The following is a 17,549-nucleotide window of genomic DNA, read 5'->3' as shown; positions in this document are numbered from 1 at the left end:
ACCGGAAATTATGTCCTACTTCACTCAGAAAAATGAGGGAAAGAAGTTTTCATATTTTTCCTTCCATAATGGTGTTTCACTTTGTTACTAATCAGACTAAGGTGAATAAAAATTGAAAGCAGTATTTTTTTTGCGAAATGGACAAATATTTTAAAGAATAATTCTTAGTATTCAAAAGTGTTTGGTAAAATAGACATTTTCTTCAAACATGGGTGGGACTGAAAAATTGGTTTAAGATCTTTGAAAAGCAATTTGGCTATTGTCTGTAACCAAAAGACTTAGACAGTTTCATACTTCAGTAATTCGTCTTTTGGGAATGCGATCTAGAGAGTGATTGGAAATTTGGACAAAGATTTAATAACAAGATTTCTCACAAATTTGTTTATAGTAATGGAATAAATATAAGAAAGTTAACTGTCCAAACACGGAAAACTAGTTCACAACATTTTGACATGGTCATATTTAATAGTATGGAGAAATGTAAATGCTAGTAAGTGAAAAGAAGTTACAAAATTATTCCAAGTGAATTATTCAATACTATCTTAGGAATTGTACATCTACTCTTCAATTATGTGTAGACTAAAAATTATCTTATTTATTGAATTATTTAAATGTTTAATAACCACATTCTTCTCCATATTTCTAGTTGTCTTTTCTTCATACCAACGGGGCTGGTTTAATTTCTGCCCATTTTTATTTAAGTTCTTATTCTTTTTTTTTAAACTGATGTTTTTCTTTCCTTTCTTTGAGGATTCTAAACATGCTTAACGTCTATTATTTTCACTTCTTATAGAATGAAATCCCCCTACTGTTGGTTTGATTGGCTGTCTTTTTAGTACAGTGCTCTGCCAAAAGACTTACTTTTGGTTTTAGGTTAAGAGGATTCATCAGCAAAACACCACTCTGCACTTAAGTAAACAAGAAATAAGTATTTATTATACTGAAAGCCAGAGATCCTGGAATGTGAAGTCAAGTGGGCCTTAGGAAACATCACTATGAACAAAGCTAGTGGAAGTGATGGAATTCCAGTTGAGCTATTTCAAATCCAAAGATGATGCTGTGAAAGTGCTGCACTCAATATGCCAGCAAATTTGGAAACCTCAGCAGTGGCCACAGGACTGGAAAAGTCAGTTTTCATTCCAATTGCAAAGAAGGGCAATGCCAAAGAATGCTCAAACTACCGCACAATGGCACTCATTTCACATGATGGCAAAGTAATGCTCAAAATCCTTCAAGCCTTCAATCCAGGCTTCTACAGTATGTGAACCAAGAACCTGCAGATGTTCGAGCTGGATTTAGAAAAGATAGAGGAACCAGAGATAAATTTGTCAACATCCATTGCATCATAGAAAAAGCTAGAGAATTCTAGAAAAACATCTACTTCTGCTTTATTGAATATGCTAAAGCCTTCAACTTTGTAGATTACAACAAACTGTGGAATTCTGAAAGAGATGGGAATAACAAACCATCTTACCTGCCTCCTGCGAAATCTGTATGCAAGTCAAGAAGCAACAGTTAGAACTGGACATGGAACAACAGACTGGTTCCAAATTGGAAAGGGAGTACATCAAGGCTGTATATTGTCACCCTGCTTATTTAACCTACATGCAGAGTACATGATGTGAAATGTACTGGGCTGGAAGAAGCACAAGCTGGAATCAAGATTGCCAAGAGAAATATCAGTAACCTCAGATATGCAGATGACACCACCCTTATGGCAGAAAGTGAAGAGCTTCTTGATGAAGATGAAAGAGGAGAGTGAAAAAGTTGGCTTAAAACTCAACATTCAAAAAATGAAGATCATGGCATCCAGTCCCGTCACTTCATGGCAAATAGATGGAGAAACAATGGAAACAGTGACAGATTTTAAGGGCTCCAAAATCACTGCAGATGGTGACTGCAGCCTTGAAATTTTGAACCTTGGAAGAAAAGGAATGAGAAACCTAGACAGTATATTAAAAAGCAGAGATACTACTTTGCCAACAAAGGTCTATATAGTCAAAGCTATGGTTTTTCCAGTGGTCATATATGGGTGTGAGAGTTGGGCCATAACGAAGGCTGAGCACTGAAGAATTGATGCTTTTGAACTGTGGTGTTGGAGAAGACTCTTGAGAGTCCCTTGGACAGCAGGGAGATCAAGCCAGTCAATCCTAAAAGAAATCAATCCTGAATATTCACTAGAAGGACTGACTCTGAAGCTGAAGCTCCAATACTTTGGCCACCTGATGTGAAGAGCCAACTCACTGGAAAAGACCCTGATGCTGGGAAAGATTGAAGGCAGGAGAAGGGGATGACAGAGACGAGATAGTTGGATGGCATCACCAGCTCAATGGACATGAGTTTGAGCAAACTCTGGGAGATGGTGAGGGACAGGGAATCCTGGCGTGCTGCAGGCCACAGGGTCACAACTGAGCAACTGAATAACAAAAAAGCTCAAATATTTCAGTAAAGCTTACTTTTTAAAATCAAGTGAACTCTATGACCCTGAAGTCTCTCCAGTCCTGAGTTTAAGAAAAGCAAATCAAATCTAATAAACTAAAACCAAAAGACTGAACTCATAGATTGTTGTCATCACATCATAAAACCTGGACGGTTCTCCCTGAAGGAAAAACAGATGCTCTTTATCCTTTCTGATTCTCTGTCTTAAACAATTTGGACCCAATAGATTTGATCTCTTGTCACATTGGAAGGGAAGCACTTGCCAAGGTCACCAGATAAGTTCCACAGAACTCGTCTTCCCTTGGGACTTAGTTAAATGAGAACTGCTGAGCCTGTGAGCAGAGGAGCATGTGAGCGACAGCAGAGGGATTTGAGGGAGCATTTCAGGTTCAGGGGCTACCTTGACTGTCACTCAAGGAGCCCTTTAAATATCCTGCTGCTGCTGCTAAGTCGCTTCAGTCGTGTCCGACTCTGTGCGACCCCATAGACGGCAACCCACCAGGCTCCGCCATCCCTGGGATTCTCCAGGCAAGAACACTGGAGTGGGCTGCCATTTCCTTCTCCAATGCATGAAAGTGAAAAGTGAAAGTGAAGTCACTCAGTCGTGTTCGACTCTTAGCGACCCCATGGACTGCAGCCTACCAGGCTGCTCCATCCATGGGATTTTCCAAGCCAGGGGCCAAACAATTGGAGAAACTTCTTTAAAACAAAGCAATAATTACTTCCCTCATTTTGGAAATGAACCAGGAATATCTAAAATAACCAATAGGAGGTCCTAATGCGCAACAGATGTCTAGGAGTATCATCCTGAGCTGACGTCTTACCAGACAGGAGAAGAAGTGAAAAGCACTTGGAATTTTAATTGCAGGGTGGCCTTATCTAAATGACTGCACAATTTCTTTTTGTGTTTTAACAAACAGAGCTTGCAGACCACCGATTTCCCCCAGACCCCTTGGACAGAAACCCCTTACAGATGAGTGTTCCAACTTATTTTTACACAGGATACTGGGTCCGAGTTGCACTCCCCACATGGTTAAATGCAATCTCCAGATTGAATTCTTGCCGAGCCTCCTGGACATGTTACTTCACTTCTCTGAGCTTCACTTTCCATATCAGCAGAGTGATCATGCTAACACCCCCAAGCAGGGCTGAGTTACATATTCAGTCAGGCACCATGTGTGAAGTCCTCAGCATTTTTGTTGGTAACTGATGGGACTGTGGGCCATGAAGTCTCATGGAGCACTTTTTTTCATGGTGCATTTCTAGATCTCCTACCTGCCCAGTCTCCTTGAGGGAGGGAAGGTGGAAGGTACTGGACTGGATGGAACATAGCCCACATCATTCCCAGGAAAAGGCTTGCCCTACTCTGTACCAGGCTTCCTTCATAAAATTTCTCTGAAACAACCTGGCCACCAGCCTGCACATGACTCAGTGAGCAGCTGTGGGTGTGAGCAGCTTTTTAGAAAAGGCAGGAAGAGTAGCTGGGGAGAGATAAACTGTGGGCTTCAGGACGCAGGCTGCTATACGGACAGCAGCCTTTCCGGGACCTGTGGTCTAAAAGACAGCGAAGAAGATGAGCGCGCCAGGAGACACAGCCTGGACAGACTCTGAAGGCTTCAGAGGGTGAGTGGCTCATTTGTCTCACTTTCCATGCCAGGGACAAGGGAAAGGCAGGAGTGCTTATTCTTTTGGGGGTCCGCAAAGGGTAGACTACCTGTGGCAGAAGTAAGGAGACCTGAGCATGCTTTTGTCTGGTTGCTAGCAAGCTGTACAATCTTGAGCAAGTCACCTGCCCTCTTCTGGGCCTGTTTTCTCACCTATAAAATAAGCAATTGGCCAAATCTAATAACCAGACTAATAACCATACCTAACATTTGTGCAGTGTTCACCAGTTTCACTTTTGAAATAGAATCTCATTGGGTCCGCGTGGCAACCCTTGGTTGAAGGATTGACTGTCACATTTACAGGTGAAGAGGGCTTCCCAGGTGGCACTGCTGCTGCTGCTGCTGCTGCTGCTAAGTCGCTTCAGCCGTGTCCGACTCTGTGCGACCCCATAGACGGCAGCCCACCAGGCTCCCCCATCCCTGGGATTCTCCAGGCAAGAACACTGGAGTGGGTTGCCATTTCCTTCTCCAGTGCATGAAAGTGAAAAGTGAAAGTGAGGTCGCTCAGTTGTGTCTGACTCTGTGCGACCCCATGGACTATAGCCCACCAGGCTCCTCCACCCATGGGATTTTCCAGGCAAGAGTACTGGTGATTAAAAAAAAAAAAAAAAAACCCACCTGCCAATGCAGAAGACGTAAGAGACATGGGTTCAATTCCTGGGGTGGGAAGATCCCCAGGAGAAGGAAATGGCAACCCACTCCAATATTCTTGCCTTGAGAACCCCATGAACAGAGGAGCGTGGCGGGCTACAGTCCATGGGTTTGCCAAGGGCTGGACACAGCTGAAGTGACTTAGCACACACGAACACACAGATGAGGACACTGTCACACACTGGGGCCAGTGGACCTAAGAACCTGGTCTCCTGGGGACAGTTCTGGCCTCTCATCAGCACCAGCTTCCCCTTGAGCTCTGAAACCTGCAGATTCCCGGTTTCTTGTCGAGGACCACCTCCTTTTCCCCACCCTTCCTCACTCTTTACTTCCCACCAGTTGTCTCTTCCCCAGCCCCTTTGCAGAGTTTCCTTTCTCATCCTGTAGGCCAGGCACACTAATATTTCTGAGACGAGAGAGGTTAACATTGGATACCCTGCCCCCATGCTCCCTAGGTTAGCCGTTGTGTGCAGCCTGTTTCCTAGAATTCGCTCTGCTTTGTGGAATGTCTTCCTGTGGGGTCCCAAGAGAAGTCGTAGGTGAGGCTGTTCAACCCTCAGGGCCTTGCTTCTCCAGGTGTGAGCCTGGGCCACGTTGTGTGGGTCACAGACAGTCAGGGTGCTGCTTACATATGCAGATTCCTGGGCCCTGCTCCGAATTTGGTGAGTCAGAATGGGCATTTCACCAGCTTCCCCCTTTTCTGACAAGCACTAACCAGGGTCTGAGAACCATGCTCTTAGGAGACTGCCCTGTTGGGCTGCAGAGGGCTATTGATAGACTTCTTAGAAGTGAACCACACTTATATTACTAAAGTAAGTCCTTCCTGATAATGATGATAATTGATTTTTACTTTCTGGCATTGCCATGTGGCATGTGAGATCTTAGTTCCTTGATCAGGGATCGAACTCTCACCCCTGTAGTGGAAGCTTGGAGCCTTAATCACTGGACCACCAGAGAAGTCCCTAATTTTTTAAGTAAACTTTAGGATTTAACTAGGTTATATTTTAGAGTTTTGTATCTCTGTAAGTGAAACTTGTCTAGAATTTTCTCTTTTTGCATGCTGTCTTCAGTGGGATTGGGTAATGCTAGCTTTGTAAAATAAACTAGAAAATGATGGTAAAATAATCTTACCATCATTTTCTACAATCTGAGATGGTTTGACATTGAACTTATTTTCTGAAGATTAGAGAAAGCTCAACTGTGAAAACAAGCTGGGCCTGACATTACTTTAAATGTTGACATTTAACCCTCTTACTAACTATTTAAATGATTATTTGTCTGTTCAGAGTGTTACTTCTTGAAATCAATTCATTTCTCTATGTTCACCAATCAGTTGCACACAATACTCGTATTTCTGTTGCTGATTCTGGATTCTATTGCCTTTCTCAATATTAATATTTTATTTTTTCACTTTCTCTAATCATGCTTTCTTACTTAGTATTTTCATAGAACCAACTTGTTTTTTTCACTATGTGCATGCATGCTTATTCATTCAGTCATGTCCGACTGTTTGTGACTCCATGGACTGTTTGTGACTCCAGTAGCCTTCTAGGCTCCTCTGTTCATGGGATTCTTGAGGCAAGAATACTGGGGTGGGTAGCCATTCCCTTCTTTAGAGGATCTTGCTAACTCAGGGAACAAACCTGGTTCACCTGCATTGCAGGCGGATTCTTTACCATCTGAGCCACCAGGGAAGAAGCCCTTTTTTCACTATACTGAGGGATAATTCACTTTTCACTTTCATGCATTGGAGAAGGAAATGGCAACCCACTCCAGTGTTCTTGCCTGGAGAATCCCAGGGACAGGGGAGCCTGGTGGGCTGCCATCTATGGGGTTGCACAGAGTCAGACACAACTGAAGTGACTAAGCAGCAGCAGCAGAGGGATAATTGATGTACTTTTATTAAAATGAACAATTTGATGAGTATTGACATATGCATAATATTATAATGCATATAATCCCTTATGATTATACAGTGGAAGTGAGAAATAGATTTAAGGGCCTAGATCTGATAGATAGAGTGCTAGATGAACTATGGATGGAGGTTCGTGACATTGTACAGGAGACAGGGATCAAGACCATCCCCATGGAAAAGAAATGCAAAAAAGCAAAATGGCTGTCTGGGAAGGCCTTACAAACAGCTGTGAAAAGAAGAGAAGTGAAAAGCAAAGGAGAAAAGGAAAGATATAAGCATCTGAATGCAGAGTTCCAAAGAATAGCAAGAAGAGAAAAGAAAGCCTTCTTCAGCGATTAATGCAAAGAAATACAGGAAAACAACAGAATGGGAAACACTAGAGATCTCTTCAAGAAAATTAGAGATACCAAGGGAACATTTCATGCAAAGATGGGCTCGATAAAGGACAGAAATGGTGTGCACGTAACAGAAGCAGAAGATATTAAGAAGAGGTGGCAAGAATACACAGAAGAACTGTACAAAAAAGATCTTCACGACCCAGATAATCATGATGGTGTGATCACTGACCTAGAGCCAGGCATCCTGGATGTGAAGTCAAGTGGGCCTTAGAAAGCATCACTACAAACAAAGCTAGTGGAGGTGAGGGAATTCAAGTTGAGCTATTTCAAATCTTGAAAGATGATGCTGTGAAAGTGCTGCACTCAATATGCCAGCAAATTTGGAAAACTCAGCAGTGGCCACAGGACTGGAAAAGGTCAGTTTTCATTCCAATCCCAAAGAAAGGCAATGCCAAAGAATACTCAAACTACCCCACAATTGCACTCATCTCACACGCTAGTAAAATTCTCCATGCCAGGCTTCAGCAATACATGAACCGTGAACTTCCAGATGTTCAAGCTGGTTTTAGAAAAGGCAGAGGAACCAGAGATCAAATTGCCAACATCCGCTGGATCATGGAAAAAGCAAGAGTTCCAGAAAAACATCTATTTCTGTTTTATTGACTATGCCAAAGCCTTTGACTGTGTGGATCACAATAAACTGTGGAAAATTCTGGAAGAGATGGGAATACCAGACCACCTGACCTGCCTCTTGAGAAATCTGTATGCAGGTCAGGAAGCAACAGTTAGAACTGGACATGGAACAACAGACTGGTTCCAAATTGGAAAAGGAGTACGTCAAGGCTGTATATTGTCACTCTGCTTATTTAACTTATATGCAGAGTACATCATGAGAAACGCTGGACTGGAAGAAGCACAAGCTGGAATCAAGATTGCCAGGAGAAATCTCAATAACCTCAGATATGCAGATGACACCACCCCTATGGCAGAAAGTGAAGAGGAACTCAAAAGCCTCTTGATGAAAGTGAAAGAGGAGAGTGAAAAAGTTGGCTTAAAGCTCAACATTCAGAAAACGAAGATCATGGCATCCGGTCCCACCACTTCATGGGAAATAGATGGGAAAACAGTGGAAACAGTGTCAGACTTTATTTTTTTGGGCTCCAAAATCACTGCAGATGGTGACTGCAGCCATGAAATTAAAAGACACTTACTCCTTGGAAGGAAAGTTATGACCAACCTAGATAGCATATTCAAAAGCAGAGACATTACTTTGCCAACAAAGGTCTGTCTAGTCAAGGCTATGGTTTTTCCTGTGGTCATGTATGGATGTGAGAGTTGGACTGTGAAGAAGGCTGAGGGCCAAAGAATTGATGCCTTTGAACTGTGGTGTTGGAGAAGACTCTTGAGAGTCCCTTGGACTGCAAGGAGATCCAACCAGTCCATTCTGAAGGAGATCAGCCCTGGGATTTCTTTGGAAGGAATGATGCTAAAGCTGAAACTCCAATACTTTGGCCACCTCATGCAAAGAGTTGACTCATTGGAAAAGACTGTGATGCTGGGAGGGATTGGGGGCAGGAGGAGAAGGGGACGCCAGAGGATGAGATGGCTGGATGGCATCACCAACTTGATGGACATGAGTTTGAGTGAACTCCGGGAGATGGTGATGGACAGGGATGCCTGGCGTGCTGCAATTCATGGGGTTGCAAAGAGTCAGACATGACTGAGCAACTGAACTGAACTGACATATGCATGCATCTGTAAAACCATTGCTGTAACCAACATCAGTTTACCATTTTGACCTTTTTTTTCCCGTTTTCTAGTTTCTTAATTTCAGATTTTATACTTGAGTCTATCCTTCTATTCATGTATGTGTGTGTTTTTTTCTTTTTCTAGTGTCTTATGTGAAAGTTAGCCCATTTATTTCATTTTTCTAAAGGTTATACTCCATTTATAGTTAACAATATTGGCTACATTCCCTGTGTTGTACACTATATCCTTGTAGCTTATTTTATACATAGTAGTTTGTACCTCTTAACCCCTTACCTCTGTCTTTCCTCTCCACCCGTCCTCTCACTATGGGTAAACACTAGTCTGTTCTCTATATCTGTGGATCTGTTTCTTTTCCATTATGTTCATAGTATGTTTTAGTTTTTACATTCCACATATAAGTGGTATCATAAAACATTTGTCTTTCTCTGACTCATTTCACTGTAACTCATTTATTTTTAATCTTATTTATATATACGATTAATTCTCATTTTTTGTGGTAGTTGTATTCTGTAAAGTCACATTTCCTGAATGAGGAAATCCTGTACCTTTACTCCTAGGGGAAATAAATACAGGATTTGATTCCTCCCAGCTGATGAGCACAAAGTTTTCATATAATGATCAATACATAGTTTTGTTTTATGTGTGTTTCTGGTTAAAGATTCCTTTAAAAGCAGAAATTGTTGATTCGTTAACATAGACCTTATGGTCAACAGCACCAGAACTCGTGTCTGAACAAAGCGTATCTAACAATGTAACGTCTGCATAAGGCGGACCGCAGCCTTTCGTGCTGAGGGACGCTAGGCAGTGCTTCGTGTTACTCCAGGGGGCCACTTTAAAGAGCAAGATCACCAATGAAGAGTGCAAAAATGTGAAACACACAGCTCTAAATAGATTGTGGGAAAGCCGTTTGTTTGTAGTCTGAGCGCTGAGACAAGCAGGCAGACCGTCGCTTGTGTTGACCTCAACAGGAAACACGCACATCAAGCGACTGAAACGCATTCCCACTTCACCCATGTCCACGGTGACCTCGGAAATGCTGCAAGGATCGATTTGGGGTTACAAATTTTCCCAAGTAGGCTTATTTCCATATATGGAATCTGCAGATAACGAAGATTGATTTAAAGTTATATTAAACCATGGGATATAGACAAAAGCATTTCTCACAAAGGAAGTTTAGAGAATAAGATGACATAAATTCTTACTCATTGACTCAAGTTTGGATTGCTGGGTTCTGATGCCACAGAAAGTGTTAATTTCTGTTCTCATCACAGTATAGTTAGCCCATCTGTGAGGGTTTAAGATGGCTGGTGCCCTTGTGACATTGCTGATACATCCTGGACCCAGAGAGTCAAGCTCTTGGTCTCAGCCCTCGCATGGCTTATACTTGAAATGTTCAGGCAGAGGGTGGAGGTTCTTGGGTTTGATGGGAAAAGCACTGGCCTTGGAGTTGACCTGCTGAATAAATTCTGCTAAATAACTGAAGTGCTCTAAGCCTGTTTCCGCCCTGTAAAATGTCTTAGGGAGGAAGGAAGCTCAGAGCAGTCGAGTATATTTTACATTCGGTAACAAGGACCAAAGCAAAGAGTGAGTGGGAAGGATTCGGAACACAGTAAAGAGCCAGGTAAATGTGAGGTGGGATGTCACTGTCACCATGTTAATAACACCCATGGAGCGAGCCATTCTCTGAACTTAAGCCCATAGTCTGCGGCCCAGTTCACTGGGGCCCTGTCATCCCAGAACCTAAAGAGACTTAAGCCTGGGTCAGCCAATGCCCTAGATGGAAGAAGAGACTTAAAGACATCAAGAAGCAGCTCCCACCCTGAAGCTAGTTCAACCACATGGGAAGCCCGAGACCCCAGCTGGAGGAAGACAGAGGTCCTGGGGCCACCGTGAGGCCTCCTGAGCCCTTGGACACCCCAAACACCCACACCTGTCTCCTTTGTCTCCCAGCACCATGAATGCCGAGGAGGATGCCAAGTGGCTTCAGTGGGTGACGCACCAGTTTAAGACCATTGCGGGAGAAGATGGGGAAATCAACCTGCAAGACTTCAAAAAAGCCCTGAAGGTGAAAGAGGCAAGTGTCTGCTCCAGAAGTGGGGACCCTGTGCTCATATTTTATAGAGGGGGAGCAATCTGGTTTGCAGGACACAGTACCTCACAAGGAAGGGAAAGTTGCTTCTCAGATTCCTCTGGGATTGAGGCTCTACTCCTTAGCAGGGCCAGAGGATATTTCTGTCTTTGTGGGGCCCTTCCATCAATGGTGGTAGCCATGGCCTCCTGGGATCTTCCAAACAAAACATGAAGTTGGAAATCAGTAGCTTGTCAAATCTTAAGAAATATTATTGACCTTACATTTACTACCAGCCTCATGGGCAGAGGTGATGCCAAGACTTAAGTTTCCTGCCAATCAAACAAAATTTTCCACGGTTTGTATCCATTAAAGTCCTGTTTGCACTGCCACACCATCCCCAGTCCTCTCTCTCGGTGTCATGGATCCTCTGCCCATCCCCATAACAGCCTGCATGCCTGACAAAAAGTGGAGACATTAGCAGAGAGGAGGGTGGCATGAGCCTGCAAATGCCAGCCTCTCCACAGGTGTCCTCTGGGCTGGCCTGTATCCTTGATGGGAGTGAGACAAGGAGCATTTGAATGCTCCTGTTTGGATGGGAGGGCCCCTCACTTGCTGGTACCAGGGGCACTGCTTTGAACGCTAAACGCTGTATCCTTTCATAGTCAATATGGGGAAGGGAAAAAAGGCCTTCTGCCTAATAGGAGCTGTAAGATATCTTAAGATGAAGGCCATTCAGGATGGTAGAATGATATCGGGAGAGTGATAAAGGCATTACTAAAGGGACCCAGGTGAAAAAGAGTGAAGCCAAGGTGGGGTTGACTGCCGGCAATGAACCTCATGCTTGTGAACTTAGATCAGACACTAAAGCCCTCAGGCTCCTCTCCCTGCCTCAAGGAGCGGATCTCGGTGGATATCTATGACACTGACCCAGCCTGTCTTCTTAATTTCTGTGTTTTCAGTGCCTAACACAAGGCCTGCCTGGCAAGCAGGGGCTTCCGCAGATACGATTCTTGAATGAATGGATGGTTGAATGATGAATGGAGTGAGTGCACCAGCAACTGAGAACAAGTGCTGTTAAGAACAACTCTACATTAAGAACATTTAATTGTAGGCTATAGGCAGCCCAAACAACAAGGCAAAGACAGGTATTCAAGTGGCACCTTCTTTATAAATCCTTCCTGGCTTCACTGTCCCTCGGGGTCACCTTAAGGGGAAAAAGACAGGACCTGGGAGGAGCCTGCAGGGGGACACTCAATTTGACCTCTTCCCCATGTTGAGTAAGGGGCCACCAGAGGTCTGGACTGTAAGGCTGATGAGAGTGGTGGGTTATGGAGACAGAGAGCCTATGCAAATTACCAGGCCCGAGAGCCAGAAGGGAGCCCAGGACCCAGACACAAGCCTATCCTCACTCCAGGGATCTGAACAGTTCTCCTACCAGAGCCCAGAGCTGTTCTCAGCTGACAGGATGGGCCATGGACACTGTCCCCTAGTGTGGCTTCATTGGGCAGACCACAGGCTATTTTCAGTCACTTGAGTCCTCCCTGAATCCCACCACCCCATGGCATGCGTACACACACGCACACACACACACACACACAGAGTGAATGAATTCCAAGCCCAGGCTCCATGGCCAATTTGTACCCATCTTCCGTCCTCCTCTGGCCACAGTCTTTCTTTGCTGAGAGATTCTTTGTCCTGTTTGACTCGGATGGAAGTGGCACCATCACACTTCAGGAGCTGCAGAAGGCACTGACCCTGCTTATCCACGGCAGCCCCATGGACAAACTCAAATTCCTCTTCCAGGTGTATGACGTCGACGGTAAGCATCCTTTGTGGGATGGGAGGAGGACTCAGAGGGAGGGACAAAGGGAACGGCCCGTCTCAGTGACTGCCCAGCACTGGGCCAGTGTCTCCAGGTGAGGCTGACAGCTTCCTTTCTCTCTCTCTCTGTGGGTTCCCTGCCCCGTCTCTGGTCCTCATCTCCCTTTTGTTGGGGGAGAGGGTGGGACACTGACAGGCAGACAAATGCCCTTGATTCAACTCACGAGAAGCCAGAACTTTCCTTTGTTATTTTCCATGTTTGAAAAAAGAAATTGGTTTGTTGCTTTTTAATAATAGTAATAGCCCACTATGAACATTTTAGGCAATATAGAATGGTTTAAAAAAGAAAGCAAAAATCACCCATTGCATTTTTCTATACTGCCTTATAACTGATTGCATATACACATTCATCACACATTTTTTAAAAACAAAATGGGATTATATACTATATACACTGCCTTTTTTCACTCAACAATATAAACAATTGTTCATATAAGACTGTATTGCTTTACAATATCATTTTTATTATAGTAAAATAGTCATAATATTAAATTTATCACTTTAATCATTTTTAAGTGTATAGTTCAGAAGCATTAAGTAAATCCACATTGTTGTGAACCATCACCACCATCTGTCTGCAGAACTTACTTGTTCATTTTTCCAGACCGACACTGTACCAACTAAACAATAACTCCTTACTCCCCCCTTTTCCAAGAATTTGACTATTCTAGCTACCTTATTGGAGAAGGTGATGGCACCCCACTCCAGTACTCTTGCCTGGAAAATCCCATGGATGGAGGAGCCTGGTAGGCTACAGTCCATGAGGTGGCTAAGAGTTGGACACGACTGAGTGACTTCACTTTCACTTTTCACTGTCATGCATTGGAGAAGGAAATGGCAACCCACTCCAGTGTTCTTGCCTGGAGAATCCCAGGGACAGAGGAGCCTGGTGGGCTGCCGTCTATGGGGTCCCACAGAGTTGACACGACTGACGTGACTTAGCAGCAGCAGCAGCAGCCTTATATAAGTGAAATTGTATAATAGCTGTCCTTTTGTAACTGGCTTATTTAACTTAGCATAATGTTCTCAAGGTTCACCCATGTTGCGCCATGTGACAGGCTTTCATTATTTTTTTAAGACTGAATATGATCTGTTGTACATATATACTACATTTTGTTTATCCATTCGTCAATGGACACTTGGGCTGCTTCTACCTTTTGGCTATTGTGAATAATGCTGCTATAAATATGGGAGTACAAATATCTCTTCAAGACCCTGCTTTCGGTTCTTTTGGGCATGTACCCAAAAGTGGAATCACTGGATCACAGGACAAATTTTTTTTTTTGAGGAACTCCCATATTCTTTTCCACAGTGGTTGCACCATTTTCCATTCACACCAGCAATGCACAAAGGTTCCAATTTCTCCGATACTTATACTTTTCTGTTTTTTTTTTTTTTTCTGATAACAGCTATCTAACAGGTATGAAGGGAAACTGAATGGAGTTATAGCATCATTTGTAGTGACTGTGTTATATGCTACTGTGTGACTTTGACCCTATGATTCCATGAAGCACAGCCTAGTAGTTAAGATCTCTGACTCTGAGACCAAGTTACCCAGGTTCAAATCTCAGCTCTACCAGTTGTTGACCCTGGACAACAACTTTCCTCAATCTTTCCCAGCATCAGGGACTTTACCAATGAGTTGGCTGTTTGCATCAGATGACCAAAATTACTTAACTTTTCCATGCTTTAATTTCCCCATGTATCACATGAAAATAATGATCATCATAATAGTACATACTTGTGAGGTTGATAGGATTAAATTAGTTATGTAAACTCAAAACAGTGCCTAGCTCAGGACACACCTTTACAGGGGTCAGTTGTTGCTTATTTACTCAAACACCATTTCCAAAATGGAGACTCCATTGTTCTCCCTCCTTATTTTGGCATCATAAATGACACTGCAATAATTATCCTGGTTCTTACATCATTGGCAACTTTGTGGCTTAAAGAGTCTCTGAAAGCCTAGAATCATCAAAGGAAGTGGGTCTGAGTGGGAAAAAGGCACCCAGTGAGACTGGGGTGGTTGGTGAAGCCAGACTGGGCAGGCCGCAGAGGTCATGGTTTGGAGTCTCAGTACAATGAGTAAGCGGGGAGCCATTGACGAGCACTGAGTCACAGGGCTGGATTTGCATCTGGGAAAGCTCAGCGCAGCTGCTGTTGTGCTCCTGGGCATGGTCCTCTGGCCTATGGGGTTTCTCTAGGTCCTGTATGGTTTTGGCTATGAAAAAGGGCCTGTTATCACTTTGGAAGGACTTTGGAAGTCCAAATCAAGGAATTGTTTCTTTTAAAAGAGACATACAGACATCCATAGCCTTTTTGGATCAGATAGGGAAGGCTTCAACCCATCCTGTGCAATAGTTGGTCTTGGGGTTGGGGGGCTCCCTCTTTCCAGGTTTTAAGAACCTGGTCCCTGGATTTATTTGTGAAGGAACGGTGCTTTCCTTTGCATTTTTAGTGGGAGCTTGCACTGCCTTTTGGGCATAGTCATGGATCGCCTTCTGAATGTGTCCAAGATTAATAATATCTGGACACACCCTGGTTCACACCCTCATCCCTTAGAATTCGTCAGTAGTAAGCAAAGGCCTCCATAGGTCATTTCAAATGGGCTAAATCTCAGACTACTCCTGGGGGCTACATGGACCCTGAGGAGTGCGATAGGAAACAAGTTGGTCCAGGGTTCACGAGTTTCTTGGCAGAGCTTTACTAAGGTTTTCTTTAAAGTATGGTCCATGATGGCTCTTGCCCTGGGCTCTTGCCTAAGCTGAAGGACAGGAGGTATGACTGCAGAGTGGTGTGCTAGACTCTGCATCGTACTGTGATTACAGGCTTTGACTTCGGCCCAAGTATTGATCACAGCACCAATAAGACTTTCATTTATGTGTAGCTGCTTTCTTCCAAATACTGCATTGTTGTTGTTGTTGTTCAGTCACCCAGTTGTGTCTCTTTGTGACCCCATGGACTGCAACATGCCAGGCCTCCCTGTCCCTCACCATCTCCTGAAGTTTGCTAAGTTCATGTCCATTGCATTGGAGATGCCATCCAGCCACCTCATGCTCTGACCCCCTCTTCTCCTCAGTCTTTCCCAGCATCAGGGACTTTACCAATGAGTCAGCTGTTCGCATCAGATGACCAAAATACCGGAGCTTCAGTTTCAGCATCAGTCCTTTCTGCTTTATAATTATCTATTATCCTTGAACCAATACTGAAAGGGAGGAATAATTAGCCCCATTTTAGAGATAAGCAAATTCACAAGACTCTAAAGGACTTATAGCCCACCATCACACAGTAAGGGGCAGAAGCATATTGCTACCTCATGTGTGTCTACATCCAAAACAAGTCAAGAAATTTCTAATCAAGTGTCCTACTACTTATGAAGAATGAAAATATATACAGAAAAAAAAAATGCCTCAGATCCCATCTCAGTTGATACAGTTGTTTCGCAAGTAAATTCCAGGATCCCTGTGGATACCCAAACCCATGGATGCTCAGGTCCTTTATATAAAATGTAGACATACAGTCGACCCTTGATAACCTGTGGGTTCATGCATCCACAGATTCAACCAAGTGTGATAAAATTTGCAGATAAGGAACCCGTCTGTGCTGAGGGTCAACTGTACTTTTGGCTTCCTTTCCATACCACTCTAGCCACTCATGTTCACATAAGGTCACAACCCTGGACTTGAGGGACCAGCTGTGGCCTCTCAGGACAACATGGATGGATGAGCAGAATCTGCTACAAGTTGGGGAACAAAGGGAAACCTCTTCACCACCACCTCATATATAATTTGCCTCTGAATAACTGGGGCTCTGGCCACATAGCTCCTTATAGATTAAGTAAGCAAGCGTATCTTCTGGGCAGATGGTCTTGGAAGTTGAGTGGTACTTAGAGAGGAGGCTGCGGATTCTAGAGGAAGGCATGCACTGGGGCCAAAGACTCTCCGTGCTTGGGAAGGTGTTGCCTCTGTTGAGCCCAGCAGTAGGGAGCCATGGAAGGTTTGTGAGCTGGAGGTGGCATATGTCCTTTGATTGCCTTCTCTTTACTCCTAAAGACATCAGGTTGGCAGAAACCTGAACGAACCGGAAGTTAACCCCACGATACAATGGTTGTGCAAGGCAGGGCGCGGTTTGCAAGTACAGAGTGAGGCGGGAGGGGTTGGGTGCGGGTCCCCAGTAGGCTTCATCTTCACCTGAAACAGGCAGCGGCTCCATTGACGCCGACGAGCTGCGCACCGTGCTGCAGTCGTGCCTGTACGAGAGCGCCATCTCGCTGCCCAAGGAGAAGCTAGACCAGCTGACGCTGGCGCTCTTCGAGTCCGCCGATAAGGACTGCAGCGGCACCATCACTTTCGAGGAGCTCCGAGATGAGTTGCAGCGCTTCCCCGGGGTCCTGGAGAACCTGACCATCAGGTACCGCCCTGTCTGGTGCAGGGACACAGCCCGTGCCGGGATTAGACCCCAGTTGCGAAGTGTGGCCCGAGCACAAGGACGATCCCTCGGCCTGGCCCGGCCCCGCCCTGGTCGGCCCTGCCCAGCCCCACCCCTCGGGTTCCCTCCCTGGTCCAGCTTAGCTCCTCTGCCCGCTTTCTCTTGGGGCCAAAGGTCTGTCCTGCCCTCTGCAGGGCAGCTGTTGTCATGAGTGCATTTTCTACAGGGTTCCTTAAGAATCAACTCAATATTAAGCACCAACTATGTGCTGGGAATTTTTACAAGTGTATCATTGCATAGCATGGAAAAGGAAATTGCAGTTACACAGAGAATGAAGTAACAAAAAGACATTAAAGTTATTTCACCTGAAGTAACACACCTAGGAGCGCACA

General features: G+C 44.4%; 1 protein-coding gene across 6 annotated transcripts in view; it reads left to right on the top strand.

Annotated features, from left to right (window-relative positions):
• Nucleotides 1-17,549, top strand: part of NOX5 (NADPH oxidase 5) — a 65,719-nt gene that overhangs the window by 17,584 nt on the left and 30,586 nt on the right. For 4 of the 6 annotated variants that reach the window (XM_086322796.1, XM_086322797.1, XM_086322800.1 and 1 more), the window contains exons 2-5: nucleotides 874-4,062; nucleotides 10,728-10,851; nucleotides 12,517-12,667; nucleotides 16,929-17,139. In XM_086322796.1, the coding sequence (XP_086178922.1) occupies nucleotides 4,013-4,062; nucleotides 10,728-10,851; nucleotides 12,517-12,667; nucleotides 16,929-17,139 (536 nt within the window). In that variant the 5' untranslated portion in view covers nucleotides 874-4,012. Of the gene's footprint in view, nucleotides 1-873; nucleotides 4,063-10,727; nucleotides 10,852-11,801; nucleotides 11,994-12,516; nucleotides 12,668-16,928; nucleotides 17,140-17,549 lie in introns of those variants that run through there. The other 2 variants (XM_086322798.1, XM_086322801.1) reach the window with 2 other exon arrangements.

Source organism: Bos grunniens, chromosome 10 (assembly GCF_055505025.1).
Source record: "Bos grunniens cultivar Pamir isolate PY7600 chromosome 10, Bosgru_T2T1.0, whole genome shotgun sequence".
Lineage (NCBI taxonomy): Eukaryota > Metazoa > Chordata > Mammalia > Artiodactyla > Bovidae > Bos > Bos grunniens.
The sequence above is the reverse complement of the archived record's forward strand: the minus strand, read 5'-3'. Positions and strand labels throughout refer to the sequence as shown.